General features: G+C 38.7%; 3 protein-coding genes, 1 long non-coding RNA gene and 1 pseudogene across 5 annotated transcripts; 4 read left to right on the forward strand and 1 right to left on the reverse strand.

The window, feature by feature from the left end:
* The first annotated feature begins 122 nt into the window (after positions 1 to 122).
* Positions 123 to 2,679, forward strand: LOC103723086 (SEC1 family transport protein SLY1-like). The gene is made up of 2 exons (XM_008813900.4): positions 123 to 407; positions 487 to 2,679. The coding sequence occupies exons 1-2, from the start codon at positions 377 to 379 to the stop codon at positions 2,313 to 2,315; spliced, it is 1,860 nt and encodes a 619-aa protein (XP_008812122.2). The 5' UTR covers positions 123 to 376; the 3' UTR covers positions 2,316 to 2,679.
* Positions 2,361 to 8,606, forward strand: LOC120103963. The gene is made up of 4 exons (XM_039118830.1): positions 2,361 to 2,495; positions 7,314 to 7,707; positions 7,795 to 7,880; positions 7,983 to 8,606. The coding sequence occupies exons 2-4, from the start codon at positions 7,429 to 7,431 to the stop codon at positions 8,056 to 8,058; spliced, it is 441 nt and encodes a 146-aa protein (XP_038974758.1). The 5' UTR covers positions 2,361 to 2,495; positions 7,314 to 7,428; the 3' UTR covers positions 8,059 to 8,606.
* Positions 8,281 to 10,460, forward strand: LOC103724190 (annotated as a pseudogene).
* Positions 10,461 to 13,357: 2,897 nt separating this feature from the next.
* On the forward strand, positions 13,358 to 14,139 carry LOC113461044. Of its 2 annotated transcripts, none has more exons than XR_003383001.2 (2): positions 13,358 to 13,498; positions 13,579 to 14,139. It is a non-coding gene; the product is annotated as an uncharacterized LOC113461044 (long non-coding RNA). The 2 variants fall into 2 exon arrangements; XR_003383002.2 differs by having other exon boundaries at positions 13,753 to 14,139.
* Positions 14,140 to 22,733: 8,594 nt separating this feature from the next.
* On the reverse strand, positions 22,734 to 24,492 carry LOC103724183 (cytokinin riboside 5'-monophosphate phosphoribohydrolase LOG3-like). The gene is made up of 7 exons (XM_008815365.3): positions 24,341 to 24,492; positions 24,129 to 24,226; positions 23,991 to 24,021; positions 23,803 to 23,902; positions 23,644 to 23,714; positions 23,404 to 23,547; positions 22,734 to 23,124 (listed from the first exon to the last, which is right to left on the reverse strand). The coding sequence occupies exons 1-7, from the start codon at positions 24,458 to 24,460 to the stop codon at positions 23,026 to 23,028; spliced, it is 663 nt and encodes a 220-aa protein (XP_008813587.1). The 5' UTR covers positions 24,461 to 24,492; the 3' UTR covers positions 22,734 to 23,025.
* Positions 24,493 to 27,891: the final 3,399 nt, after the last annotated feature.

Raw genomic sequence — 27,891 nt, forward strand, 5'->3', positions numbered from 1 at the left:
TTAACAAAATTACTCCATTTAGTTTTCTTCTTTGGCCCGAGGGAAGTGAACCGAAAGGAGTGCTTCAGCTAACCTTACGAGCGTATTTATACAGCTACATGGCTATAGGTAGGGATCCCAGCCTCCTAGTACTGCGATCCATGTTTTTTTTTTCTCCCCTCATGTGCATCGCACGTGATCACACTAGTTTCCATCAGTTGAAGTCGCCACCGGCGGTGCCTTTCACCACTCCGCGTCGCTTCCGTCTCTTCTCCACCTCCGACTTCCAGATCCAAATCCAAGGCCTAACCCTGACCCTAGAATCCTCCCTCCTGGATAAGGATTTCCTAAAACCCTAACCCTAGAAGGAACGAAATCCTAGGGAATTCACCCATCCATGGCGCTCAATCTCCGGCAGAAGCAAATGAGTAAGTCCCCTCCTCTTCCCGATCTTGATCTGCTCCCCCCTCTGCTCTATCCCCCAATTCTGATCCATTCCCCCGGCAGGCCTCATTGTCCGGATGCTGAATCTGAACCAGCCTTCGAACCCTGGCGGCGGGATCTCCTCCGCTACCGCCGTCGACTCCGAGGAGGTCTACAAGATCCTGATAATGGACGCCTTCTGCCTCGGAATCCTCTCCCCCTTGATCCATGTTAATGACCTCCGTAAGCACGGCATCACCCTCTTCTTCCCCATCGACAAGAACCGCCAGAGCGTCCCCGACGTCCCCGCCATCTACTTCGTCCGCCCCACGCCGGAAAACGTCGAGCGGATAGCCGCCGACGCGGACCGCGGACTCTACGAGTCCTTCCACCTCAACTTCTCCTCTTCCCTCCCCCGCCCCCTCCTCGAGACCCTCGCCTTCAAGACCCTCGAGAAGGACGCCGTCCACCGGATCTCCAAGATCTATGATCAATACCTCGAGTTCGTTACCCTGGAGGACTCCCTCTTCTCGCTGGCCCAGCCTAAGGCCTACGTCCAGATCAACGACCCCTCGGCCGGGGACCGCGAGATCGAGGAGATCGTGGAGAAGATCGTCGGTCGCTTGTTCTGTGTCCTCTCTACCCTCAGGGTTGTGCCGGTAATCCGGTGTGCCCGCGGCGGCCCGGCGGAGATGGTTGCGTCAGCTCTGGATTCACGCATCCGGGACCATTTGTTGATAAAAAACAATCTTTTCTTGGAAAGTGGTGTTCTTGCGAGCTCCTTCCAGCGCCCGATCCTCTGCATATTTGATCGGAATTTTGAGCTCGCAGTTGGGATCCAGCATGACTGGAGCTACCGGCCACTGGTCCATGACGTGCTCGGGATGAAGCTGAACAGAGTGACCATGCCTGCAGAGAAGGCTGCTGCCAAATCTTATGAATTGGACGACTCCGATTCGTTCTGGGCTTCCAACAGTTGGTCTCCCTTTCATAAGGTTGCGGAAGAAATCGAGACCCAGCTGAGCAAGTACAAGCAGGATGTTGATGAGGTGAACAAGCGGACTGGTGGCAAGGACGGGGTTGAGTTTGAGGGCACCGATCTGATTGGGAACACAAAGCATCTGATGAATGCTGTGAACTCGCTTCCGGAGCTCACTGAGCGTAAGAAGATGATCGACAAGCATACCAACATTGCCACCTTGCTGTTGGGCGAGATCAAGGAGAGGTCTTTGGATGGTTACTGCGATCTTGAGAATGACATGCTGACAAAAGGAAGTGTAGATAAGAGTCAATTGCTTAGTCTGCTCAGAGGGAAGGGCACAAAGGCGGATAAGATTCGGCTTGCGATAACATACCTTCTTTCTCTGGAGACGACACTGCAATCTGAAGTAGAGTCGATAGAAGCAGCATTGAGGGAATCTGATGTGGATACTTGTGCCTTTCAGTATGTGAAGAAGATAAAGTCTTTGAACGCATCATTGGCAGCTTCAGCAAGCTCAACGAGCAGGAGCAACATTGTGGACTGGGCTGAGAAGCTTTATGGGCAGTCCATCAGTGCCGTGACTGCAGGTATGAAAAATCTTTTATCTGGTGGGAGACAACTGGCACTAACAAGGACGGTGGAAGCATTGATGGAAGGGAAGCCGAACCCAGAGGTGGATTCTTACCTTGTGTTTGATCCACGAGCCCCTAGGTCAGGATCTGGGGCACAATTGAAGGGACCATTCAAAGAAGCAATTGTCTTCATGATAGGTGGTGGGAACTTTGTTGAGTATAGGAGTTTGATGGAGCTGGCACAACGTTCACAGCCAGTCAAGCATGTCATATACGGTACCACGGAGGTTCTTAATGGGGCGGAGTTTGTCGAGCAGCTCACAGAGTTGGGGCAGAAGATGGGTCTAGGAAGCAGTTGAATGGGTCCATCCCGGTAAGGAGTTAAGTTTTCCATCATGTGCTGTTTCTGGTTGATAGTTGTGGCAGATGACTAGCAGTCGGACTTAAGGAGCTAATAGAGAGTTGACTGTGGCAATCTTAGATGAAAACAGAAATGCAATGGCATTCTTTCCGACAGGAAAACTGCCATCTGTATTCAAGTGAGTCATATGTCGGTGACCTTATACCTTTTCTGTTTTATTTTCATTTTTTGGATTGAAAAAAATGCCATTCAGCCTAGTTTTGATGCTGTTTATATGTTAAATTCGCCATATGTTGACCAACAGAAATGAGTTGAAACATATCCTGTTATCAAGACTAGGATGAACGATGCTTTTGTGTTTATGTGCTTTTAAGTTTTGGTAACTAAGTTCAAGCATATGCATATAAGAAGGGTGAAAGTACCTTACGTAAACAGGACATCTTTTTAATATGCATGCATGCACATCTATATTTGTCTGGTTGTATGTATGTGCCATGTATGGATGCGCGTATGCTTGTCTTTGTTACTTTACCTTTGTTTTGCAATTGATGGTGTAATGAAATGCTTCTAATACTACTGCTTTATTATCGAATGTTTTTTATACTTAATAAAGTTTTAAGCAATTTTATGGCCATCTCTGTTATCCATTTGAGAAGTGAAGCAAGCACATGGGCATCATATGCTTGTGAAGGAGATGGCAACATGATTAGGTCGAAATGAATGCTTAATAAAACTATGGAGGCAGTCAGTTCTTGTGAAATGTCGAGGTATGTGTTTTGAAAGGACCAGCTGATGAAAATCTTGTTTTTGATGGTCTAACCATGTTTCCCCTAGATCACACAATTTTTGCAAGGGTTCCTATTTTAAATTTGGATAACTAAAAGAAAAGAAGCCAAAGAGGTGTTGAACTGAGTTTGCAAGAAGGGGTTTTTGGTGACAGTTCTCATTTTCATGGACTAGAAATTGGAAGTACATGTGGTGTCTAAAGTGGATGAAAATGGGCATGTTGTTTGTGCTGGCATTTTACCATGTTACGTATTTATGATGCAATTCCTTTCGTAGCTTATTGAGTAGAACTTTATGTCCAATAAATACATTAAATTGTTATTTGTGCGTCCCGTCAAACAGAGAGCCCGAGGTCTTTAAAGGTTGATGCTCTGGTTAGCTCAATGTGTGTACATATAGATGAACCAACTTACAGGTTTATCTTGGCTGAGATGGAAAGCCGTAAAAGTTAAGAACAAGAAAGATATGCTAGTCTTTGGCCAATATATAATGATGGAGATATTGACCAATTATATTGAAAAACAAGATAAACTATGATATTTTATAAAGCATTGATTTTAATCTTTTACACTAGAAAACATGTTTAAGATAGTAAACTAAAGATTAATAGTTGCAGCTGGTACATTGATAGTGGATCAGCCGATATGTTGGAATATACTGGTTTAGATTGCCTGAGGGAACAAGGTTATCAGTGAGGCTGTGGTTGGTCTTCATGAGTTTCAGAAACTAAACTAGATTTAAATCTACTGGTAATCCTGAAGTCAAGTTTTGGGGGTCAATTTTGGCTTGATTCTAGTTACAGATCAGTTTCAATTGAAGCTTCAAAAATCATTCTTGGTCAAGATTTCAGCTGAGATGAAAACCATGCAATAGCTAGTGTGGAATTGCCTTTCTTCTCACATTTATCTTTTTGATTCCGCATACTCTAAATGATTCAAAGGCGATACGTTAATAATTCTGCTTGACTTATAGTATAAGTAGAACTTAAAAATTGGAGTGGAAAACCAAGAGGTGAAGGTAGCATGACAGGTGATACTTCAATGCGATGTTCATGTACAGTTTAAGTGTTGATGAGAACACTGAAAGGCTGAATGAATAATAAACTTGGAATGACTTAGTTCCTTAAGTTTGGTTGTACCATCGAAGACATAAGAGCATAAATAAAGGTTATCATAGAAAGAGGAGTTGGTAGCTTCAAACAACTCTTTTTTTTATGGCTTCAAACAACTTATGTATTAACTGCATAATAAGTGGCCAAGTTTTTTGGCTCGGCGGTTGAGCTATGATAATATGAAGTCATGAGCATTGGGCAATATCAATGTAATAGATGTAGATACTATGAAGGTTCAATGCAAGTGATAAAGTGTTTATCAGTCATCAGTTGTCAAGCTAAGATGTAAGGGGCTACCGGAGCATGATTATTAACCATGTACATTGCTTTGACCCAGGAATTGTTGAAGAGTGACCAACCTCTGCAAAAAGACAGATGAAAATGTGGATGACTGGCCGAATAATTGAAACAATGATGTGTAGACAAAAGTGGGAATAAGGGGAGAAACAAAGATGTAGACTTGTCGAAGCTTATGTCAGCATCTGGCAATGAAGTAGGATATTTGGCATACACTAGCATACGAGTAGACGGATTGGTGTGATGCAATGTGTAAGAGTGAGTGAAGCCACGCAGAGATGATTATAGGAATCTCAAAGAGGCTACATGAATAGACCATTAGTCATCAATATGGGTCATATATTGTTGAAATTACAATCAAGATGGCAAGAGTATCGAGACCATGAAGTATGAAGACATCTAAGGTGCTAGTAGCTGATGCTTGTTGAGAGGAAGTGAATTAATGAGTCTCAAACGAACACAGAAGAAGGTTTTTGGTTTCATCCCGTAGCATTTATGGGTTTAATGAATGAATTAATGATTAGGGGTGCTTGAGTTCTAATCTATGTTGGGGATATGTGGGCCAAGCAAATATAAGGTTCTGAAGTATTAAATCGAGGAAAGCAATATAGAGGCAGTAATCAATATTCCAAGCAAGAGAACTACTTAAATGCCACATCAAGATGAACAATAACAAATAAAATAAAAACAACCATACGCTAATTGTAGGTTGTAGAATGATATGTCCCCCAAAATCTATGCAAATAGAGGATAGTGTACAAGAATTTGATAGTAAATGGCTCAATTCAAAATTGTATCTATTAATCCAAAAAAAAACCATCACAGCAACATGAAGGGCAGTCAAGATGAACAGAGACAATGTGAAAGAGGAAAAGGATAAAATGAGATGCCATGTTAGTGATCCTAGCCGATCATTTTTGACCTTATACGATATCTTTCTATGATGCCTTATACGAGCATGTATTAGTTGCAGATCTTAGATACATATACACGACCAAAAAAATCCAAACAATTTCTTGCTAATCTTTTTAAGTGAACTTTTGGGTCATTACAAATAGTCTTAGAGTAGATCTAGCTCTAGCCTATAACTGATGTGGATTGTGGGACATTACAACATGTGCCATTTTGGAACTTAGCACGAGCTGGTTATAGTGTTTGTGATTTTGATTGGATCTTTAGCATCAAAGATGCTATGGCTTAAATGTAGAGAATGCGTGAGGATCCGAGCATATCTTTAGTTCCACGTCAGTTATGTTTTTGAAATACAAAACCAAAGGATATAGCATGGTTGATGAGAACTTGGGTATTTACACAAGGCCAAGAAATTGAAATAATAATTTTTGGCTATCTTTTTCAGGTGATATCCTAATTCCTAGGTCATTAAGGTTTTGCTACTCACTGCTATGGGCACCTCTTACAAATAGTTGCAACATATATGCAAGTGTAGACTTGGCTATCCTTATGAATAATATATCCAAACGAAAGATCAGGTCCAATATGCGATTGCAATATTATCTGGTCAAAATAAAATGACAAGAATATGAAAATAGGAGCAGTCAAACAAAGGGTGGGGATTTTTTTTTTAAAAAAAAGGCAAATAACCCCTAAATTTGAAAGAATATTTGAAAAATCTCATCTAATCCTAAATTCGGATTCTTTTTTCCTTTTTAGAGAAAAGGGTGGGAGTAGCCCGTGAATTCATTTCATGATAACATGAAATGTCATACAAACAGGAAAATAAGGGAAACAAAATATTTTTTTTATAAAAAAAATTAATACATGAAAAATTCCTAACATTGATGTTGCTCAAAAACACAAACTAAAGCAATAACATAAAATTGCAAAGTAACCACTTCTATTTTTAGGAGAACAAGTTATTGCTCCAATTTAAAATTCATATGTGACCAAGCTTTGGCCAGTTGCAATATCTGTGGACTGCTTCCCTCCAAGGAGAGGATAATTTGAGTGCGTGAAAATTTTTATGGATCAAATAATTTTTTTTAACATATATGTTATTTAAAATCAAGTATTATTCGGCATATAGGCTCCAGTTGCACGTTCAACAGAAATCTGCCGCATAGATCTCATAGAGATTTGTACTTCTCGGAATAGAAGGATAGAATCATGACGAGCCAGAGAAAATGCTGACATCCAAGAATCGCCAGCATCTGCTGACATCATCCAGGACTCCCCAATCTCTTTCGTCATGCTTTCATCGTGCCCATCGACCAATGGATCATCTCCATTCTGCTTTGAGAGCCGTGCAGCGGATAAATGATGGAGGTCGCAGCATTTTGAGATCTGTGCAGTTGATAGAAAGCGCACTCTGCTAGTCCAAGCAAAACTAATTGCATATAATATTATAAAAAGAAATCTTGTTGGTGCGGACACGAGGACTGGACTAATTGTTTTGCGGGATCACGGTCGTCGCAGGAGGACGGTCCAGCCACTTTCGTTGTGGCTGGATTGATTTATGTTATTTTTTATTTTATGTGGGTAGGATTAATTTGCATATTGTCATTTGAGGACCTTGTTTGAATTGTTTTTTTCGTAGGGACCTATTTATTATTTTGTGGCCATATATATATATGGGGCATGCATTTGTTTAGAATTAATGAACGATGAATGAAAATTAGTCTCCTTTCTTCTTCCTCCTCCTCTCTTTTCTTCTTCTTCCCCCTCTTCTTCTTCTCTTCCCCTCTGTCTTTCCTTCCCTACCTCCATCCTGCATCACTTATCCTTGTCAAGTAAACAGCACCCACTCCCATTCTAGCCGTTACACGGCTATAAATATGTACGAAGCCAGCCATTCCCCAGCCGTGGAGAAGAAGGGAGTTGCCATCGTGGTGCATCAGTGGTCTAGTGGCATGCAAGCAGGCGCTGGAGAAGGGCTTCCTCCCCACCGTCTTCTAGGCCGATGGCGGCATTGGCGGCATGTGGGCGCGAACTGACAACGCTCCATTCACCACGGCCGGTATACCAGTTCACAGACTTCCCATGGCTGGAGAGCGTGATGGAGGTGTTCCCTCACAGCAGCCAGGTGAGGGTGGCGGGGATCGAGTATGTGGGAGCAGCCGAGGAGGAGATCATGGCATGGGAGCTGTGGGCTGGGAATGGCGAGGCGTTCGGCGGTAGTGGCGGGAGGGGGGAGTGGCACGTCGCGATGCAGAGCAGGGAGGAGGATGGAAAAACAGAGGTAAGAAAAGCTACAAACAAATAGTTCGTCTTACAGTAATTTTTTCTCTAAATCCTCTCTACTAACTCATATTCTCAAGAAATGCAGCAAGATCGTCCACATATCTCACTCTTGCGATGTCTGAAATGCATCATGTTCAGCGACCTGCTATTATGCTACTTTTGTTGTTCAATGTAAGGAAATGATTTATGCATCGTCATGCAATTTTGACTGGTCATCTATTATATTAAACATAACATCAATCATTCATGATTGATAGACAATTATATTTGCAGCTCGCCCGTAAAAGGGAACATCTATATTTACAACTTTGTGACTGTTGATTTTTGGGCCTGGTTGGACCGCCCATGATGGGCTAGCCCGACCAAGAACATCTAATATTATTCAAATGAGAGAGATAATAGTTGGGAGGAAAAATGAAACTATCAGGTAATTTCTCCCTCTCTCTCGCATCTGTTTTTCTTAGCACTATTCATGTCCAGAATTTCCCCTACAGAAAATTTAAGCATTCCAAAGAGAGAAACAACAAGATACGACTCGCTTTCATCCTTTTCTTGCACCATAAGCACTTGAATGGTGATTTTTTGTGTTCTTTCCATTGTGATTGAAAGCTCGATCTTGAGCGTGTTCTAGAAGTGGATGAACATGTGGTTCAACCCCTCAGATCCTCGAAATTTCACTTTTGCACTCTTTCAAGGTAAGTCATGAAACGTGAAATTCTATTTAGTATTCTTTATTCTATATACCGAGCGCAACTTAACAATAGGAAAGAATGAAAAATTTTTAAAAATAAAAATAAAAATTCATTGCCCCAAGTTCTTAAATTGATCAAATAAATAAGTTGTGCTACTTTCAAATGCATGAACTTTGGTTTCTAAATTCCTCTCTCGATTGCCAATTGCCAGACATATTATCAGGTGGATTTTGTGATCATCTGCATTGGAAAATTCAGTGGCGCCCCACACATCCCCACATTTCCAGCAAACAAGGGACGTGAAGTGTTTGATGGAAAGGTGATCCACTCCAGGGACTACTCTAACATGGACACTGCTGACACCACTGAGCTGATAAAAGGGAAACGAGTTACAGTGGTAGGGTTCCAGAAATCAGCATTGGACATTGCAGCAGAGTGCGCTAATACAAATGGTACAAGAGTGAAGTTTCTCTAGTATAAACTTCTTTCCATATTTAAAGCAAGCTATATAGATCACAATGCTTGAATCTCTGTTTTTTTTTTTTTTTTTCATTGTAGGGATCCAGCACCCCTGCACCATGATATGTAGGACTAAGCGTTGGAATATAGACGGCTAATATGCTTGGGGAGTCTTTGTTGGTTTCTTATATCTTAATAGCTTCTCGGAGCTTCTAGTTCACAAACCTGGTGAAGGATTTCTGCTTTGTTTGCTGGCCATCCTGTTGTCACCTCTGGTAATGAAATAGGAATTTGCTTCTTAATTTTCAGGTTACATCCTAAAACTAACCTCTGTAGTTTTCCCTTCTTGTATCCTAATTAGTTGATGTTTGTTTTTGTGAATTCAGAGATGGTTGTTATCTAAATTTGCCAAGAGCTACTACAGATGGAAGCTTCCTATGGAACAGTATGGCATGGTACCGGCACATAGCTTCTTTCATGCAGTAACTTCCTGTTTAATTGCAATACTAGCATTGTTGTAAAGACATCGAAATCCTTTAGCTTTTGTAAGGATGGGATGATCATCGAAGGCGAAGAGGAGCCTATAAAGACTGATATGGTCAATCTTTGCCACTAGATTCAAAGGTGATCAGAAGCTAAGGGACATCTTTAGGTCACCTTTCTTTAAAAAGCTTGTAGCTGGTTCATCAACTACGACGGTCCCTCTCTACAGGTACATATCTGTAGTCTTTAGATATCATATATGAGTTAGGAGATACAATTAATTTCTAGCGATATAAGCATGTGCTTGAATTTTCATTAGAGCTAGTGAACGAGCATGTTGATCCAAATTTGTTAAATGTCTCTGAGCAGACGAGAACTAGCATGTCGATGTAGTTCAAATTTTTTATGAAGCCTTTGCTACAAGTTGCCATGCTCTATAATCAATGCCATTCTGATGAAGTCTAGAACAACGTCGCTAGCTTTATCGACCTTGTCTAATGTTCTCGCATTGCGTCTAATTTCTACTTTTTTGGTTTGATTAGAGTTAACCTACTTTGACAGGGAATGCATCCATCCTTGGATTCCTTGGCTGGCAATACTTGGCTATTCAGAGAGTTTATCAAACATATATACATCAGGGTTGAGATCCAAGTGGCTAATTCCTTTCCTTGATGGTGGTTTTCAATTGCCTGGCATCAGAGATATGGAAAGAACGTGGAGGATTGGGAAAAGTACATGAAGCGATATCTCGGGAGTATTTTTGCGGATCATGCATTGGAACTGTCCACATTTTGTACAATGATCGGTTGTGCCAAGACATGGGATGGAACCCCAGAAGCATGAAGGGGTTTCTAGCTGATCTCTTCCTTCCTTATGGAACTGCAGACTATGCTGATCTTCCACGCAAGAAATGAATGTCTTCTATCATAGTACACCCTCACAAAAGGGTTTCCATCAAAAATCTGATCACCTTCACTCACTCTGAAAGTTTGAAATAAAGTTTATGGTGGACTCAAAGTTGTCAACAGTGATAAAATCTAAGGAAAATGCATGTTTCATGTAACAAAAAAAATATCCTTTGTTTTGTGCTGTTTGATATTTTGGCTTCTGTTTGTCATTTTGTTTTGCGCTGCCTAGATTTTTGGGATCTCTGATGGGGGTTGTCTTGTATGGTTGCTGCTTTTTGTGGGCGTTCGATGGTTTTTTTAAGGATTTTGGTCTATTAAACATTCTTGCGTGTGGTTTGGCTTTGGCCGCCCCATTCTAATTCAGAAATTCCTATTTCTGCTCACAAATCTATCATCAGGACAATATATCCAGGGGTAGGGTTAGCTGACATACGAGAAAGCAAATGTTCTAAGAACTCTGAAAAAAAATCTGGACTAGAGTGAAGGATGGTAGGAAAGACGGAAAGAAAAGAAAGTAAAGAGATTGAACACGTCCGAGGATTCTGGACAATGCATGCAGGGGCATGAATAGAAGACAGTGAACATTGGAGAATGAACAATTGGACTAAAGTGGAGAACGTTAAAATGATTGTAGATAAAAAAATAATTTTAATTTTATTATGATTGACAGCCTGTACAACAATTAATTGTGATTTTGATTATATTATTCTTTGTACATTTTGCATGTTCGTACTAAACGTTTTACTATCATATTTAAAAATAAACATTTTTTCTGACAATGGGAAAGGACTATTCCCCGTCTATAGCCTGAGCCATTATCCGTAGAAAAAATTATACATATCATCATTAAAAGGACTCACAGCATGTAGAATCAAATCATGTTTCTTTACTAGGGGTATAATTGAACCAAGCTAAGTGGAGTAACTACAGACTTGAACTTGATTTGATTAGAAATACTCAAATTCGAAACTCGATTCAAATATCAATCAAGCCATACTCAAACTCGAATTTGAGGTCGAATTCGAACATAAAATATAATTAAAACAAAACATTACATAATACTATATTTTAAAATATTAAATTAATATATATTATAAATAAAAAAAGTAATATTATTAAAAATATGTATATTTGCGAAAGCGAGTCCAAGCAGCTTGTGAGTTGTTGCTCAACTTATTTGCACCTCCATTTTTTTGCTTAGCTTCACCATTAAAAGATTAAAAACTTATAATTTCTTGTGGTTGGTTGATAATCTACTAAGATTTTTTAAAAAGCCTAGCTGGACAAGTGCATGATCCTTTTCGGTTGGACGTGGCAGGATTTAGATCGACGGCTTCCATCCATCTCGCGCTGCAAGTCGAAAGAAAACATAACCGGAAAACAAACAGAAAATTAAAAAAAAAATAGAGTTGCTGCCTCCGAATGGCTTCGAGGCTCGGCTCTCTCCCTCCCCAACTCGCCTCCCCTCGCCTCCTCCTCCTCCTCCTCCTCCTCCTCCACCGTCGCCGTCCCAACCTCTTCTCCCTGTCCGGGGGCGCACGTTAGCGCCAGCCCAAGCCGACCTCCTCCCGACTTCCTCCTCTCCAGGCGAGTACCCCTTTACCCTAAGAATTTCTACTTCCTCGCATGGAATTTTTTTCCCCCCCTCTTCATTTGGTCTAATTGAAAGCCTGACGATGAAATTCTGTTAATTAGAATCGTTGGTGTATCGGCGCTCGTGCTACTTTCAGCAATGATTTAACTTAGCTAATTGAGAGTAGCCTTTTTTTTCCCCTTAATTTCATCATAGGTTCTTAAATTGGATGATGAATGAGAAAAAAGAATCCTTGATCTTGAACTTTCCTTTTATTTTATTTGGCACGAACCATCTGTTTTCTGACGAATCATGTCAATTTTGGACCCTTGCTACTTCACCAAATGGAGTAGCTTTTTAGAGATATCCATGCGTTAATCCTGCTTATGCAAGTATTTATGGTGTTTATGGGTCTGAAACATGGGAGTTAAAAGCCCAACAGCATGTGATTTAATAATGAACAAAAGAGTAATATAATATTCCATGCACATGATACACATTCATGCAGACTGTAATGCCCATTGGCACAATTGAGGGCTGAGACATGGTAAATTGTGATCGATTAGCAAAGTTTTAGGCCTTGCACATCTATACCAATTGGTCTATGGTATGCTTCAGTACTCTTTTCCTTGTTATAATTAACTTGTCTACCTTCATCAAACCAATATAGGAGCAGGACTCAAAAAGTTCCAAATTCGAAAAATAGGTATATGCTAAGTATATCACTAAACCATAGGGATGTTAGGGATCCAGGCTGCCCACATTAGAACTTTTATGCTCAGGCTGAAGAATTAGGTTGGTGGACTAGGAAGGAGGAGAGCATTAAATAAAAAGGAGGGGGGTGTTTGGGGGTTGAGTTTGGGCCAGGGCTGGTGGTTCTAATCCTGTTTTGACCTGGCCTGACAATACCAACAACACTAATAATGTAGGATTACATAAACAGAGAACATGCACCTATAGCCAGGTAAAAAGAAAAAGGAAAAAAAAAAAAACGTTCTTTCAATGATCATTTATGCCTTGGTGCTGAATTCAGTACATATGTGTTTTAGTGTGTATTTCAGACACATATCAAGATAATGACTGAAATTTCTATGAAATCTTGCACAGAGAAATGTTTATGAAAATTAATACAATTTAATGTGTTACATGCAGAATAATTGATGTAATGTTACAACAATCACAATATTACATGTATTAGCACCAACATCATATTGCGAACTTAAAACAATAAATTTCATATTTCATCAAGTTGAATTGGGATCTACTTCTTCCATGTTGGTTCCTATCCAGTCTCATCCAACAAATGGCAACATTTATTTCTTGCTGCACCCATAAAGCTTATGTGCATCATTGTTGATTAATTGAGCAAAGATTTGCAATCTTTTATAGGTTTGACGGGTGTCCATGAAGCATGAAGGTTCTTGAAAATTTTCTTTTAGTGATAGTGAGCAGAGAACTGAATCTGTGCAAAAGTTTGAACAGAAAGATATATCTCATCTTTGAATTGTCTAAAGAATGTTCTTTTGCCTTCAGGTGATTACTTTGTCTGAAAGACTAGCAGGGCAAGATGCAAATGTAACCACTGTCCCTGTTTCAGTCTTGAAATTCACTCGCCAGCTAACTCGGTTTTTCCAATGGACGAATGATATAGCTGATCGTTTAGCATTTTCAGAGGTAAATCTCTATCCATCTTTCACTTATTGGTAATATTGACTGCCAATTGCAAGCAACTAATAGAGAATCTTGTGAACAAGACGAACCTACTTCTTGGGAATAAGCCGATCTTATATTTCCTTACAAGGTGATGGAATTTCCTTCTTTCTGTGCTAACGAAGAGGGCTTGGTTGCGACCATTTCTTTTCAGTTGATATATGTGTGGGTTATCATTGAGCTTGATGCCTTGAATCTCTCAATTGGTGGGATTTCAGGTCCTCTCAAGCGACACCGTTTTCTCTCCCATGACAGAAACATATAATTTGCTTGGGGTGGATCAGAAAGACATTGTGACCTTAGAAAAGTATTTGCAGGACTACTTCACCAATATTTTGAAGAAACTGAAAGATCTAAAAGCACAATCAAAGCAAACAGATATTTATCTATGAGAAATTCAAGTTCACACTACAACAATGGGGTCAAAAGAGAGAACGGGTCAAAGCTACATGTACTGCACTTCCAAGCCATTCAAAAAGGACATGATGGTGCAAGTGATTTGTTCTTTCTTTCTGCATTTTGTATGCAAATTAAAATTCTAAACAAAAAATTAAGGTCTTCTGACATAAAGCCTAACTTGTTTATAAATATCAACTGTGTGTTTCAAATTATTTTGGGTTTCTATTCAAGCTGATGAAGATGCAAAGTTTGCACTGAGATATCAATCAACACCCGGCTCAATGCCAAAGAGACTTCTCTAGCTGGAAGAAATTTAAAAGTAAAAGGCACTGGGGACCCATCACCTCCTTTTCCAACAGTGAATGTTATGGTTTTGGATTGACAGGAGAGGTTGTAGAAAGGACCAAGTGCTGATTTTTAATTTGATTGTCATTTTCTATAGCATAGATTCTTAGGCGGCTGATCAGCCAGATCACCTAATGCCGAACACCTGGAGGCAAGGTTTCAAATTCTATAGTGCATCTGACCATCCCAAGTGGACAGGATAGATTAGGTAATGGACCAGGATGGGAGGGGACAACTACTGTTTTCTAAGTGTCGAAAAAATTGAGGCATCCTATTCCATGAAGACTAGATGGAGGTTCTGCTGGTTGACCATTAGTAATTTCTTCTATAACCTAGAGTTAAAGCTTGGATTCACGACCTTGAGCTTAGTTGGACTCAGCTTGAAAAATAAAGAAATCGATAATTGATATCTAAAACACATTATTTTAATATGACATATAAATAAAAACTTATTTTAATTTTCTAAAGACTAAATCTTTTTTGTGAAAAAGAATGTATAATTACAAGATTGACATATAAACACGAAATTATCTCAAAAGTCAGGTATTAGCATAATTTTAGGGATTATGTAACAATCTACATCACCCATAATATTTTTCTTTATTAGTGTGATCCTGTATCAATCTATATTATTTTTCTTTATTAGCATAATCTTGTTAGAGTGATTTTAGGAATCGCTTAACTACCTGTATCACCATAATATTTTTTTTATTAGAGTGATCCTATATCATCCTATATTATTTTTCTTATATAGAGTCTGTATACGAATATATATAACCTCTGAAATATACTGAATATGATGGAATAGAGAAATAAAATCATTTTTTTCTCTCTTTTTCTCTTCTTTTTCTCTTCTTTTGCAAATATTTTAATATGGTATCAGAGCCACCAATCACCTAATCTGTTGTTGCCATCTCTTCCGCTTTTACTATAGCCGTCATTGCCATGTCTAAAAGTTTTAAAGACCCGTTATTGTCGATTTATCGATATCTGTTTTTTGGTGAATTGACACCCGAAGATCCTCTATTTTCTGGTGGATTTACAGATCTTCTATTTACTTGTAAATCAACATTTAAAGATCTCATATTTTTTAGTGTATTTGTATATCTTCTATTTTCGATAGTTTAACATTCGAAGATCCTTTATTTTCTAATGATCTGCAGCTCTTTTTCATTACTTTTCTCCTCAACTTCAGATCTTCGGTCGTCTCTCCTCACCGTTGCCCATTCTCTACATCTTCAATTTTATTTGATGGCTTTGGCTCATTTACCATCCAATTTGAGGTCTCTTGCTTCTCTTTTATGTTGTCGCCGTCTACGAAGATTGTCGACCTTCGGATGCTTTCTCTCTGAGCTCTATTCTCGCTGCAGCTATCATCTTTTATGTATCTTCTTGCTGCCACATCATCAGGCAAGTCAATCAGCCACATTATCAGATAAGTCAATCAGTCACATTGACAGATACATCGGTCTGTCACGTCAATCAAACACATCGATAAACACACCAATTTACTATGTTAGTCAGTCATGTCAGTGGACGCGTTAGTTTACCGCGTCAGTTAGCTATGTCAGGATTGTTAAATATATCAATTTGCTTGGTTAGCTTCCTGATCTACTGCATCAGTTTCTAAGGTTCTATATCAACTTCTATTTTACCATAGTAAATTCTATATTGTCACATTAGCTTGGCACAGTCTCCCATATCGGCTTCTGAGTTATTATGTCAACATCTGCTACATCAACTTCTAAGCTATTACAACAGCTTGTGTTCTGCCACATCAGGCTCTATGCTGCCACATAAGTTCTTGATCTACCACCATATCAGCCTCTAAGCTGCTATGTCAGCTCTTAGTCTATTATGTCAGTTTCTGAGCTGCTACTTCAGCTCTTCATCTAATACGTCAGTTTCTAGATACAGTCGTGATCTAGTTTCTAAACTCAATTTGGCACCTATAGTATCATCTTGAATTTGAGGAAATGCTAGCATAATTTTAGGGATCACATAGCAACCTGCATTGCCCATAATATTTTTTTTATTAGTGTGATCCTGTATCAACCTATATTATTTTTCTTTGTTAGCATGATCTTGTTAGAATGATTTTAGGAATCACATAACAACATGTTTCACCCATCATATTTTCTTTATTAGCGTGGTTCTATATCACCCTATATTATTTTTCATATATAGAGTCTGTACAATATATATAACCCCTGAAATGTACTGAATATGGTAGAACAGAAAAATAAAATTATTTTTCTCTCTTTTTTTCTCTTCTCCAGCCAATATTTTAACATCATGTATGAATTTTTTTTTTTTTTTTTTTTTTTTTTTGAAATTACAATGGAGTGCTATCGAAGGAGTATTACCTGTAAATTAAGTCCCTGGCTGGTCTTAGGTTCCAGGATTTTCACTTTGGGAGGTGGATGCATCCCACTGTATAAGAATTACCTGAGCTGAATTCTTAATGATACGCCACTGAAGATTCAAACCCAATATCTTTGGCATGTGATCGGAGGTACGGCCACTGTAGTGACTCTTAGGGCCTAAGAGTATATAAAGATTAAATATTAACAACTAGCCTAGAGAGCTGAAGCACAGAGTGACAACGTTCATGGCATATCAGACTGCGAATATTCACAGTTAAATCTACCATGGTAGCTTTTGAATACCTATTGCTGAAAAATGCATGTAGTTAGGGCTACATGTGGTTCTAGTTACCGTATTTGCACCCACATTTTCATTATTTAGTTTAGTGGATTCATAGATTCAATAAAACAAATCCTTATGTTTGTTCGTCTATAAATGAAAACTGTAACTGTATTTGGTTCTGAATGCAAAGATACCAGTTATCTGATTAGGAAAACTCTTCCCTCACATCAGATTCTTCTCTTCTCAAAGTTTACACTCTATCATGATCTTCCTACTTTGATTAAATCCCAAAGATAGCTTATCTAAATAATAGAGTCTAACTAATTACAATGATGAGCTGCTATGACATTGAGGTGATGTTGTTTGCTGTTATAATAACAAATAATAATTAGCAATAACACAATAGAACTGTTGTTTGCTTGAATCACTATTAATCAAATAACAAGATATTTTTGTTATTCATTTGTTACATAATTTCGAAATCATGAAATTTGAGCTTTAAATTTTATTTATTTTTTTCGAACGAGTGTGCAAACGATGAATAACAATGATTATAATAAATTAAAAGTTAAATAATGACCGTTATTCTTGATATTTACTATTAATCTATATAACATAGCAATCTCCTCTATAGCCTTTATAATGCCTAACATAATGTTACCACAGCCACTGTGGATTCTAGGGAGAAGACATTTGACAACAATTAAATCATGATTGGGTGGTGAGTGCTGCCATTGTTGTAATGCTGGAGCAGTGAAAGATATGATTTCTTTCAAATTTGTTTCAGGGTCTAGGCTTATGCTAATTGCCTTAGTAATGGAATCTAGAAACTGAATCTAGAGCCCTCTTTTCAGTGTGCCTCCTGCATTTGCGCTAATCTCCTTCATATGCTTCTCCATTTAATTCCAAAGTCCACATTAAACCATCTTGAAGTTGAGTATTTAAATCACTATTAGTCAGAGTCTAATAAGCAACCATAGTAGACTATATCAATTAGAACAGAAAATATATTTTATCAAATCAACAGCTGAAGACGAGCATACCAAATTTTGATTGATTAGAATTATAGGCAACTATCAGTTCTTCCTCCTTTTTTTTTTTTTTTTTTTCAGATTCCATGTCTCGCTTTATGGAGGATGGAACTACATGCCCTCAAATCATTCTTCCAACCACTTTTGTACACTACTGAGCACGTTGCTGGGCCCATGCAGAATTTGGACCTAAGTAATCTCTTTCCAAGTTTTGATCACCCTAATTTCTTTCAATTTTATAGGGTAGTCCCATGTCAAACCTCCTAAGCATATGGAGAAAGTGGAAGCTGATTTGTTGTGCATCCATTGGTTCCAAATGTTGATTAATGATGACTTTACTATCATTTATGCAACAAAATATTTAAGATGTCGGAGGGTGGCTGATTTGGATTTTATAGATCGATATATAAATAATTATTTAACAAAATAATCTATAAATTAAACATAAAAAGATAGATTCTAAATACAAATTTGAAGACATGGAAGATAACAAGAACAACAGGACATTGCAAACTTGACATAAGTATGGAGTATACTTATAAGTTTTAGAAATTTGACCTAGTTGGTTCACTGATTCACTTAAAACCTTAGCTAAATTTTTGAATTGAAACACAAAGTGCTCGATGTAAATCATTGGCATGAAAGATATTTATCCAATACTAAGCTGACCAGGCATATATTGTACATGATTTGGATATGCTGAACCTTAAATTGGATCTGTTGTCTTAGAGCAATGAATTGCTCCAAAAACTTTTAAATATTTTTTCATGATAATTAGTGTTTTGGCTTCTCAATGAAATCTTAGCACATTTGGTGCAGTCATATTCATCCATGCTGCTGTCCTCTTAAGCAAATCACATGCCAGATACTTAGTAGTCAAGATAAGTAATTATAAAGATACCAAAGACAAAAAGGTCTGAAATAACAGACAATGGGTTTGGTGAGGGAATATTAAAGTTAGGTTGGCATGGGAAACAATAGTTCCCAAGGGAAGACCCTAGGTTCGCCAAGTATGGATATGGAAGAAGTTTGAAGGGACAGCTGACAACAACTGAGTGACATGAGAGGTCCATATTAGTCCACGTGTTGGGCTTCAAATATAGATAGGTTCTCAAGCCATAGGTCCTGAAAATCGATCCTTCTACAGCATAGTTTGTACTATAGAATATTGTGCACTCGATAGCTGTCATCAAAATAGTTGGGCATCAGAAAAGATAACCTTTTTGTTTCTATTTTGGCTTATACATAGCTAACATATCACTATGTTCTTTGCTTTTTGGTAAGTTTATTTAGTTACAACTGACACCTATAGTTCTGATATGATAAACTCTCTACTTTCTGTAACTCATCCTCTTTGTAATTACCAATTCTTTTAATAAAATCTTGGATGGCTTTTGCCTCTCTTAGTATCAAAAAAGAAAAAGAAAAAAATCCAGTATACTTTGTTGGATGGCGGTCATCTTTTGAAGATGGCCATCGAGCACTACACAGCATTCTATGGTGCCAATAACCCATTGTAGAGGATCCTGGGTCCGTAGGTCACACCATGACAAGTGAGAACTGGGATACCACCGGGCTGGCGTTGAGAATACTGTTAGGTTAGGTCAAGATGAATTAGCCTTGTAAACTTACTTCATGTACGTGTAGCATTTATCCGTTTTTCTTTTCATTCATAATGTAACGGGTGCCGGTCATTTCATTCCATTTCATGAAATTTGTTGTGAACACAAAGGATCAATCTTTTGTGTGAAAAAAAGAACGAAGTCACATAGGGGAGAACAAGATCCCAAAATCAAGTTATTTAATCTATGCCTTTTTTAAGTTGCAAATTCAACATTTTTTCCCCTAAGTGAAACTCCAGCATTGACATTCTTATCGTAGCTGTGGAAAAATGACTACCAACAAGCTGGTCTTCTTTTCAATTCAAGCATTCCATCTCATTATGTTTTCACTAGGCATTATACGACCGAAAGACGGATTCATTGAAAAAGGAAAACATGAAAACAGATAGTGTCACCTTTTCAAGTTAAAGTTAGAACCTCTTCAAGAGCAAGCATTCAGGAGATATCTTTGCTCTCGCATGCTTTGTAGGAAGCTCAAGCTACCTTGCCACTTCTTAAGAACTGCATAAATGAAACATTTGCAGAGGGAGGGGGGGGGGGCAAGGAAACTCCAATATAAGAGCATATGAGAAGTTTCTGTGAATATCCTCGAAGGGAAAATGCTTATAGTTTCATTGGATTCGGATTTCATAAATCCTTATACTTCTATCTCTTAACCTAGTGTCCATAATAGGTTCTTAACCGACAATGTTGCTGGGACTACTACACATGTAGCATACCATGCTAAGCATCACAAATAAGGCTGCAAATAGGTAGGGTTGACCTGTGATCCGACACAGCCCGACTTGTTTAGATTCGATCCGACCCGATTTAAAGGACCCGTTGAGCTGGGTCGGGATCTAAAACTAGATCCATTCCATTTTTGGGATCAAGTCTGGATTTACTAAATTCTAACCTGACTCGACCCAACACGACCCATTTAATTTTTGGGGCAATTTTAGATTTTCTACAATATGACCCGACCCAACTTGATCAGAACCTACTATACCATTAGGGCCCATATGGGTGCTTATGAGTCTCTAACTCTATACTTCTCTAATCTTTTTTTGTGTTTGAGGAGGAGAGAAATGAAAGAGACTATTTTTGTGTAATGTCAAAAGGGAACATTGTTCCTCTAAGAAGGAAGTTCAAACTAATAAAGGTAAAATAGAATATAACTTTTTCATATGGAAGAAGATAGGTTCATGATGAGTCGTTTGCAAGTATTAAACTTTACTATATGTCATTATCAAAACTATATTCCTCATCTTGGCCGATGTATGTTTTTTTTAGCTAGTAGTATGTTTAGAAAAAAATAGTAGTAGATGCATTCTATAATAAATTCAGACAATATCACTGCTGAGTAAAAAGGATTAGCATAGATGTAATTCTTTTCTACTCAAAAAAAAATATATATTGCACATATAAACAGAAATTTTTTCTTGTAGCTAATAAAGTTGAGCTTATCATTATTAGGTTAGTTTATAATGGCATCAATCCTTAAAGCTTAGGCACTTTCGCTTGTATGGTCATACATAACCTACTTTCTATAGTTTTCATTTATTGCAAAAGAAGCTAAGCATAAGGAATGACAAGTATATATAGGAATCCGACCTGGATCCAATCCAAACTCGATCCAAACTCGATCTGGACTCAAATTTTTTGGGTTGGGACCGGATTATACATGGACCCGACCTGACCCGACTTGAATGACTTATTGGATTAAAAATTTTAGCCATGGACTCGATTTAACCCGACCCGATCTTCTATTGGGTTGGGTCTGGATTCAACATTGGGACCCGAACAAGAAATCGGATTGGGTTAGGATCACTCATGCTTCGACCCTACCCAATCCATTTGCACTCCTAATCACAAACCACCATTACACTAACAAATAATACAACTTTGTACTTTTATTTTATAGTGCTTTTATGCCATTGGTAGGCATAAATCCTGAAAAATCACTTCAAAAATTTACAGTGCGGCTTGGTGGACAGATGCGGACTCTAATTCTGCTGTACTTCGGTTCCTTTCGTGCAATTTCAAAGTGTAGGGGCTACCAGCAAACGTGAAGCATCACGGCAACTACTTCTAGTCAGAGTATATAGGCAGTGCATTAAAAAATTTAAGACCAGGATTGGCTGGCTACTAGGAGGGAGGCACAGAGAGAGAGAGAGAGAGAGAGAGAGAGAGAGAGACCGTTTGACATTTTTGCCTACTTGAGCTTGACTTCAGCTCGGTAGCAGCGGAGTTGAGCACGAATAATTTATTTTTATTTATACAAGTTGGACTAACAGTTGAGCGGGCAGCCCACGAGGTGCTCACCTCCTAAATTTTTCGACCCCCAAAAAGGATGATTTCATCTGCACCTCCTAGATTTTTCCACGCCCAAAAGTATGATTTGAAAGCTTTGCTCTCTTCAAGGAACAGCAGAGCTCTCAGAAGTATCCCCCGATCGATGTGGAAAGATTCCCGGCTCCCACTTCGGGAAAGCAAAGCTACACTCCCGGGTCATGAGTACTACGAACGCCAACCCACCCTCTCAAGCATGCAAAGTCCCTCGGAAAGGCTAAAACCACGGAAGGAGGTCGCATACCAACAAAACCCATGGCATAAAGCCTATTCAACGCACTTTTAAAAGGGCCCCTTCTGAGGATGGTAAAAGTCTGTCTCATGACCTTCGAACACCCACCCAGCCCCTCAAGCCACGGAAGGACATTCGCATACCAACAAAACCGATAGCATAAAGCCTATTCAACGCACCTAAGAAGGGGCCCTTCTGGAGATGGTGAAAAGTCTGTCTCATGAAAGGAGTACGTACCTGCTTGGCCTTACCACTCTCCTCTATCTAATCATTGATCAACATCAATCACAGGCTTACAGCAAATCACCACAAAAGAGGTCATTACCCTGAGACATCCACTTTGGATGCAATAACTCTTTTACCGGAAGTAGAAGGCTCGCACTGATTACCATAGGCGACCATCTGGCGACCGAGGGGAGCTTTCAGAACCCTATCCCACGCTTCACTTCAGTTGCCATGATTGCAACCCATTTCCCAGGCCCTGAAACATGGAGAGAGAGGAGGGAGGGCTGACGGCTAGGAGTACAGAGAATATAAGCGTCAGAGAGGCACCCAATCGACGGCACGCGCAACAGAGAGCAAGGCACAAGTAGATGAGCCGATAGCTGCTGCTTTTGCTTCCGGCTTTGTAGTATCAGTCAAATGGTGGCGGTATCAATAGAGTAGTAGTACATAAACACTCACAAGCATCACAACATAAGGAGAGAAGGGGGAAAAACAAGGATGAGGGGATACACACACAGGTGGTATCAATTGCCATTGCAGTGCCGAGCTGCCATCCCAAGCCTAGGGACAAAATAACTAAAGAACAAAACCGACCAAGAAAAGTCCCTTCCCTTCATCGTAGTGTGCGCACACAAGCAGCTCCTGCAGATACCGCTGCTACGTAGCGATTTCGGCCTGCAGGGAGAAATTATATCCCACCTGCTCCTTCTCCCACCTGAGCTGAGACACAACCGCGTCTTGGATGGGCACGTAGTCCTGCGTCACGTGTTGAACAATATAGCTCTCTTATTACAAAACAACAAAGCATTCGGAAGTCATGTCGAGCACGTAAAATAAGAAGAACAAAGACCCAAGGCCCACCGAGACAGAGATGACATGAAAACATAAGCTAGAAGAAAAAATAGTGTAAAATAAGAGGAATTATAATGGAGATGGACGATGCTTTCATGCTATATACAACACTCTGGGATTGTTAAAATAGAAGTGCAATAATACTGAGACAAAGTCATAGAGGGTTTTCTTGTTTTATTTAACCTCCAGCTTCTGGACTAGCTCCCGAGCACTGGGGGCGGAAACTATGATATGGCGCTGAAAGGGCTTGATGAAGCCGTCGTCCACGGCCTTGTCTACGAAGGCCAGCAGCGAGTTGTAATACCCATCCACATTCACCAAACCAACCTACCATCGCATGCAAAGTTTGAGTCTCATTTCAGTCTCTTTTATGCAGTTGGATATATAGGGGATAAATAATTTTGGTGGAATGGAAGGGACTACAGGTTTGTTGTGGATGCCGAGCTGGGCCCAACTTATCACCTCCAGCAGCTCCTCCAACGTGCCATACCCACCTAAATTGCGAACGTATAAGCATATCTAGTTCTAGAATCGAGGGAGGAAACAAAGAAACTAGGAAATAAGTGGAAGGCAGGACAAAACCAGGCAAGGCAATGAAAGCGTCAGAGTGTCGAGCCATCTCCGCCTTCCTTTGATGCATGCTTCCCACTGCTCTGACCTCTCCCACCGTCTCCCCGGTGATCTGCTGATCAAATAAGGTTAATCTTAGCTAAAACCTGGATGGCATTCAGACGGAAAGCAATAGAAAGCAAAAGTGTCGAGAATTAGACCTCTCTGCCCATTAGAGATCGGGGGATGATGCTGAAATCAAGAAAAGGTTTATAAGGGAAGAAGAATGAACAAATAGGGGACGTAAGTACTGAAAAAGTTAAGAGGAGGGAATTAAAAAAACTTAAGTAACTCTTCACCCAATAACATGGCCGCCTCCGCTGTGGACGGCGCCGGAGACGAGGCCCATCAGACCCGTGTTCCCACCTCCATAGACTAAATCCACCTTCCTAGCCACCTGCTCGCCGCAACCCTTATTTGATCAACATCTAGTCTAACCCGATAAAAATAGCCACCAAAAGAGAGCCAAAAACCAAGAAAAAAAAAAAGATCGAACCAAAATAATGCCTACCAGCTCTTTGCCAAGCTCCACAGCGGCGTCTTGGTAGCAGCTCCTCTTTCCGGTGCTGCTTCCACAGAAGACACACACCCTCTTGAACTTGGATGATTTACCCAACTTGGCTTCCTCCATCTGTTAAAAAATAAAAGGATGGCAATGCAATGTGTTAATCGCATCACGATATGATATATATATATATATATATATATATATATATATATATATATATATATATATATATATATATATATATATATATATATATATATATATATATATATATATATAGGGAGAGAGAGTACAAAGAAACTCGATTTCATAATTGATAAAAATGCATACGGCATGTTATCCCGGATATACATGGTATATAGTTTCAAAAGATTCCATGATTGGTGGGATGCATACGATACATGATCTCACAAAGTTGAGACTATTAGGTATGGTATATAATCTCATAAATATTTACATAATTGATAAAATTAGATTTTATATATATAGTATTTATTAAAAAAAAAATCATCCTTGTCATGAACATGAATTAACTCTGGATGTATATATGGTGGCAGAGATTCGAATAAGGTAGATGAAGCATAACACTCCAATATTATTTGATCCCTTTAATTCTTCTTACTAATTACTTGACGAACCATAATACGATTTTGTATAGGTGCGTAGTGGACTTTTGATGTACCCCTTACATATATGCTAAAACATCTAGGGGGCGTTTGGTAACCCCAACAGGATCACCACGGTGATCTAAGATCTCCGGTGATCCGAATGCTGGGGTGATTTGATCCCGGTGATCTAAGATCAATGTATTTGGTAGGCCATGGTTCAGTGATTAAAAATCTCCGGATATTCATGAGTAACTTCTTTGATATGGTACGGGGATCCAAGATCACTGACCACATATACCACAAATACCCTTGACATATCTTAGATGGATTTTTTTATGTATTTTTAATTAAGTCAATATACTAATTCCTATAATAACTCCATAATTTTGTCACATATTCTACTTTTAGTAGCCCTTATCATATATTTATTAATCATATAAAATATATTATAATAAAAATATTAATATATTTATCAATATATTAATTACTAATATATTCTATAAAAAATATTTATTACTCCTAAAAATTATTAATCTTATAAAAATATGTTATTTTTCATTATAGAATTAATATTTTTATTTATACTTATAATAGATTTTTTTAATACTAATAATTATTTTGATTAGAAAAATAAGGTAAATAGAAGTAATATAGTAATATATTAAATATTTTCATTATATAAATATAAAAAATAATAATATATTTCTACTAGAATTTAAAATTATCCTTCAATAATAATAGGATAATAATATGATTAGTAATATATTATAATATAATATATATCATTAATATAATATATAATATCAACATAATATATATATATATATAATATTGATATAATATATTGATGGTATATTGATATATTAATTTTTTTGCTAACTTGAGGGGTATTTTTGTCTTTAACTTTCAACCCAGGATTATTGCCTTGGGGTGATCTTGGATTTCCGACCTCAAGAACAGGTATCCCATCACCGAGCTGGGGGATGATTTGAGGAGTGGAGGTGATTTAAGATCACCGCCACGTAGGATCACCGTGGTGCAACCAAACGCGGTGATCTCATCACCTCTACCCACATCATCCTTGATCCTAAGACGATCATCCCATACCAAACGCCCCCTACGGGACAATTATTAACACTTTCATGGAACTCTAAATTAAAGACATCTCTTAGAAACACTAAAAAAAAATCAGGATTATTAGTATTAAATTGTTCATAGACTCTAGAAGACATCGATTTTAAAACACATGACCATTGGAAAACTTGAAAGACATTCATAACTTTCACTTCATTGAACGACCTAACTCATATGTCTCATTTTGGTAAATCAGTTTTATTATACCATGTTAGTGTAAATATATCCGTAAGAATCAAAAAATAAAATATGCACAAAATTAAAAAAAATATCTACCACAGCAATCCTCAGTATAGTTCCTATATGATTAACTATATATACGCCATGCAATCAGCAGCATTATTAGCTTCTCTCTCTCTCTCTCTATCTATATATATATATATATATATATATATATATATATATATATATATATATGTTATCTCATACGAATGTAACTTATACGAATCCTTTATTTACCATCATACTTGATTTAGACTATTGACTTGTTGGCTCTTTGATCATGTCACATAAAACACCCACCCGGAAGCATGATATCATTGATATGCAGGTTGACCTGAATGAGATGATTATTAAGGTTATTATTCAACATCTTCCCAACTCTTGACTGCTTCCTCTCGAAGCTTTAGCCATATTTCCCTCTCGCTCACCAACTCTTGACGGCAGTTCTCGCTCTCGGAAAAGGATCGACCAGTCCCCGGCTCTAAACTGGGCGAAAAAGAAGCCAGCCGGGTCACATAACACCCTTTCCCTGTCTAGCTGCGCGTCGAGACAAAAACTAGAGAGAGAAAAGAGAAATTCTGGGGAAAAGAGTTTCATCCGCGTACGTAAATACTTTCTCGTGTGCTCTTTGAAATTTCAAAAGCAAAGCGACGAAAGAACATGAAAGATTAACTTATAGGAAAGAAAGGATACCTGAGAAGGACATTCTCTCCCACTTCCCCTCATGCTTTGAAATCCCAGCACCACTTCTCCGAGCTCTTGCCTTGGGCGCTTGCCACAAGCAATCATGCACCCCTGGGCAGTTCATTTCTCTTGGAGCTCTTGCATATACTGTTGCAGACTACTGGTTCCGGTCCTTATTTCGCCTTGTCTTATTACTTTTGCCGCACAACCTTTGCTAAAACGCTGCCTTCGGAAGCTGTGGCCTCGGGCAAGTAACCTGCTGCCACGAAAAAAACAAGAGCTCTGTTGGTTGATAGAAGGATACCAGAAATAGAGGGATATCATTCATATGCCTTATTGTGGCATGGGGACAGAGAAAAAGGTGTACAAGGATGGCTTACTCTATGTCCAGCCTGGAGGCAGTGTTTGGTGCTGGTGATGCTGTGCTGATCAAAGGATGGTGTCATCTGATTAACTATTGCAGCTCTTTTACTTCTTCCAGCTCACAATCACTGCCAGGATTCCCCCGTATTCATGAGCCATCTATGGTTATGGCTTTGTTTGTTGTCTAGTTTTTGTTTATATTTACTACACTTAAAAGATTTATCCCACCACAGAAAAAGTAATCTTTTTCTACATTTTTTACATTCTTTATCGACGCTTATAAGCATCGGTTAAAGTTCGACCGACGCTAAACAAAGCGTCACATAAGTTCGGAGATACCGTAGTGGCAAACATTTTCCAACGCTTCCTGAAAGCGTCAGCAGAAATTGAGATTTGCTAACGTTAATAAAGCATCAGCATAAGATTTTTTAACGAGAGTTGAATTTTTTTTTAAAAAAATATTGGACCTATAGTAGATGGATATCATGTTGCTCTGAAGATTCTCGGCATTGAAGATGGGCATATCATCACCATCTTTGTGCA

Source organism: Phoenix dactylifera, unplaced genomic scaffold (genome assembly GCF_009389715.1).
Source record: "Phoenix dactylifera cultivar Barhee BC4 unplaced genomic scaffold, palm_55x_up_171113_PBpolish2nd_filt_p 000427F, whole genome shotgun sequence".
Classification (NCBI taxonomy): Eukaryota; Viridiplantae; Streptophyta; class Magnoliopsida; order Arecales; family Arecaceae; genus Phoenix; species Phoenix dactylifera.